The sequence below is a fragment of the Palaemon carinicauda genome, chromosome 31, assembly GCF_036898095.1.
Source record: "Palaemon carinicauda isolate YSFRI2023 chromosome 31, ASM3689809v2, whole genome shotgun sequence".
In the NCBI taxonomy this organism is placed as follows: domain Eukaryota; kingdom Metazoa; phylum Arthropoda; class Malacostraca; order Decapoda; family Palaemonidae; genus Palaemon; species Palaemon carinicauda.
The window spans coordinates 81480213-81484513 of record NC_090755.1 but is presented as its reverse complement, the minus strand read 5'-3'; the positions used below and the strand labels follow the sequence as shown (position 1 = coordinate 81484513).

Sequence of the window (4301 nt, the reverse complement as noted above, 5' to 3'; positions counted from 1 at the left end):
CTTTACGTTTAACTTACTATGGCATCATCATACCAGGATTAAATGCTTTAGTTGATCCTTTATTCAATGGCACTTATAAGTGTTATGTATTTCTACATGAATTTTTACTGAGGTAATTAAGATCTCCACCTCTTCTTCATGATTCCAAGAACGACTCATTCATTTCTATCTTATCCATCTTCACCAGCGAGCAACTATGTTACTCATACTCAATTTAGAATTGTTCTTTCTTAATTCATATCTCTCTCTTCCTTCCCTTCTACGAGTCGGATGGAAATGAAGCTCAACCAACCTATTTACCCGAACCCCAAGTGCTGAAATTGATTTATCTGATCTTGACTTGAAGACCTCAGAAAAAGGAGAATGTTGAGACTATATATACCCAAGAGCTTCATTTCTATGTTGATTGTATCATCTCAGTTACAAAAGGCCTTTGTTTGCTTTGTTATCATTGGGCTACTCCTTGTTTCCATTCTAAGTTGGGATGGATGAAAAAATTACATAATTTTCAACCATGGCCCTCTCTGTTGTAGCTCCACACCCCCTCTTTACTGTCAAATTTTGACTTCAGTTCTGGTTAGAGGTAAGAAAGAGTCCTTCCCTCCTTTAGGTCACACAATACCTTCCATAAAGAGAGAGCTTTGTAACAGCTATCATTCCCTTTACTAATATACCCATAGGGCACTGGGAAAATAACATGATCAAATCAAGTCACATTTATTAAGGTCAGTCAGTTCTATATATTCCATAGTAGTATTATTTGACAAACAAACAATATTTCTTTCAACCCACATAGAGTACAGCCCATCTACATAACAGCGCGATACTCCAGGGTGGGTTTTTATCTGGGTAAACGTCATTCTTCTTAAGATTCAGATTGAAGATTATTTATATGCATTTCTATAATAAAAGCAGTTTAAGGAAATACACACAACTGGTACAGGTAGATGTCAAGAGATAATCGTGGTATGGGTGGGTACAGGGACTTGAAAGTAGTATCAGTAGTAGTAGTAATAATAGTATTAGGTACTGTAGGTCATCTTTAGTATTTGTATACTTACTCACTTGCAATACAAACAGTCATTACAAACATCACACAAAAACACCATGCCTGCGTTAATACTCTGTTTTTTATTTTTTTATATTATCCCATTTAAGTTTAAGATAAGATATATTTTCTGCAATAAAGGTAACAGTGACGATATTAGTGTCTTGCAAACAACAGATAAGACTCTCTCGTTAGAAGCGAAGTCCTCAACTAATAGTTAATTCTATCTGCTTGCTTTTGAAGATGATTAGGAATTAAAATTAACGAAGATTAAATCAGAGCCTAGGAAGAGAGAGAGAGAGAGAGAGAGAGAGAGAGAGAGAGAGAGAGAGAGAGAGAGAGAGAGAGAGAGAGATGTGTGTGTATATGTCCATAATAAGATTTGGTATGTATGCATGTTTGTATATACCAGAATACACACATACTTATGCAATTACAGTACATACATACATGTGCAAAATCTATAACCTTAGGTCTGTGCTTTAAACATGTGAGACCATCAAAAAGACAATACATCAAGAGATGAAAAGTGAAGCGAATGAATAGACACTCGGTCAGATCCTCACCATATTTCTTCTGAGATCAGTTTTGTTTTCCGTAAATCAAATCACAAGGAATTTTGAATGCCCAAGAAACCTTTTCACGTTCTCAGGATTATGACAATAACTGAAATCAGCCATACTCACATGGTCCTGAGAGAGAGAGAGAGAGAGAGAGAGAGAGAGAGAGAGAGAGAGAGAGAGAGAGAGAGAGAGAGAGAGAGAGAGAGAGAGAGAGAGTCTGTTAACAACTTCACATTCAGTAGATATTAACTATCTAATTACTAGGTATACAACTCTGAAAAGTGTGAGTAAAAGGAGGTTAAAAAGACCATTCCATATCCTCATGACCAAGTTTGGGACATAAATGGTTATTTATGGTTATTTGTCTAGACATAAATTTAGCTTTATTTTCTCCCTCACTTTCTACAGCATCATTCATCTTTCAATTTTGAAAAAATGGGCTCAATCTTGGCAGCATGAAAAGCCATATAATTATGAATTCCTGGGAAATTGCACACTTATGTACGTGAACATATGGGCTGGTAAGTGTGCATCAATGAATAATGTTAACACGTTTTTAACCTCCAATACCACACGACTCTCGCGAAGATGCCAATGGTGAAATTTATAATTTGACTAAAATTATCAATTAAGAGAAAGTACTGTACTTCATTTAAAGCATTTCGCTACCGAATCATATTTGCTTTCATGCTGCTTTTGAACTTAGATGAACAATGGGAGAATTTTTCTCAAAATTAATGGATCACATGTACACTATCTGCGATGATATGTTTTTTTTTTTTTTAATGGAGATATTTTTCCTTAGATGTTCCCGTAAGCTCGGATCTTCCCAGTCAGTCTTTTCTCTCCTTTTGTGTGGTCGACCACATGCTGAACCTGTATGTGATGGAGAAGAAATGATAATAGTAATAATAATAATAATAATTATAATAATAATAATAATAATAATAATAATTATAACAATGACAATAATAATACACTAATTACAACAACGATGAGGATTTTAAATTGATCACAATACTGTATTACGTACTCATGTTAAGTGTTTTAGAAACGTTAGAAAAATAAAGTACGTTAAAATCGGGATATTTTGAAGAACCTGGTCTACCCGATTGTTAAAAATTCCTCATTAATACAGTTATGAAACATAATACAGTATCATTTCTAGAGTCACTTTATGGTAAATGTACAGTTGGACACGGGAATTCCTGGCGCATGACCTTACTGCACTGTAAGTTCATGTGTGTAGCTTCACTCACAACCTCTGCCATCTCTACCCTACGCTATCTGTTTGGTTACTTGCCATGCAGTAACGGCGTGGCAGGGTGTTATTCATCGGGGCAAGGAGTGTCAGAAATTCCTGCGTCCAACTGTAATACAGTACAGTACCTTTACAACTGTTACTACTGTTAATCATTATTATTCTGTTTAAAATACTCATTTTCTTTAATCAAAGAAGCAGTTGTTTTTATTGAATAAATGAAACAAAATCCTAGGAGTTTATGTTAAAGGCTAGACAATGGAATCTAAAAGTTTGTAAGGGGCTCGTTATGTTTATAGAAATCTAGAATTTGTTCCAAAACCCAATATTTGACTCATATGATGACAAATAAAATCTCTATCCCTTTGCCATACTTCAGAGTTCCCGGTGCATTTTATCTAACAAATATAACCATTATGCATTGTTAATATTAGTAAGTTGTTGAGCATTTCAAGACTGACTAAATATGTTTAAGTCCAACGCCCATTAAACCTTATTTTAGAAAAGTTTGATGGTTCAAAAGGAAAACTTTTTGGTGTATCAGAAAATGTAAAATAAATAGGATTCCAAACTACATATTAAAGTAATTCTAAGATACTATTTGGTAAAAAATAATCTTTAGTTCTTTCAAATAAACATTTGTCTGGGAATAAAAATCACAGGAAGATTATATTGATAAGGAAAAAGATAAGAATCTAGCCAAGACTAGAGATTACTCTATAAAGTAAAGCATGCAAAAAAAAAAAAATGCATTTTCAAGCATGAAGGATAATATGTCCCTTTTAAAGTATGCAGGATGAAACAATATATGCATTTTAAAGAATCTAGGATAAAAACTTAGCATCTTAAAGCATGTAAGTTAAAATTTTGCATTTTGAAGCATACAGAATAAAAATTCTGGATCTTAAAGCATGCAGAATAAAACTTATGCATTTTGAAGCATGCAGAATAAAAATGGTACATTATAAAGCATGCAAGATAAAAAAAAATAATGATTGTGCATTGCAGTGTATACAGGATGAAAAATTTAAAATAAATTTATTGTTAAAACCCTGAAGTACTTTAAGAAGAAATTTAACACAAATAAAACAATAACATAAAGTTACATGCAGTGGAATATACCTTTTGGAGAATTACCATGGCATAGCGATATATGAAAAATTACATACCGAGAGTCTACGTAATTCTCGTTTCACACATTGCTTTATTTGCAATGGTCAGGACACAAGGGCAATAAAATTTGCTTGCAGGTCATCATATTATACAAGTTCAAGGTAGGGGTCATGCAGAAAACCGAAACTGGATTGAAGCAAAATGAAGAAAGCGAGAGGCGCCATAAGCATGATGGGAAATAGTTCAAAGCGAAGAATATCTAATGGCAAATTGCAAAGCAGGAACAGTGATATAAAGAAATAATACAAGGGAAATG

General features: G+C 33.7%; 1 protein-coding gene across 4 annotated transcripts in view; it reads right to left on the bottom strand.

The window, feature by feature from the left end:
* Positions 1-706: 706 nt before the first annotated feature.
* Positions 707-4301, bottom strand: part of spab (space blanket) — a 151807-nt gene continuing 148212 nt past the window's right edge. For all 4 annotated transcript variants that reach the window (XR_011040749.1, XM_068355507.1, XM_068355509.1 and 1 more), the window contains exon 8: positions 707-2487. Coding sequence is in view for 2 of the 4 variants with exons in the window: in XM_068355507.1 (XP_068211608.1) it covers positions 2413-2487 (75 nt within the window). In the remaining 2 variants the exon portion in view is untranslated. The remainder of the gene's footprint in view (positions 2488-4301) is intronic.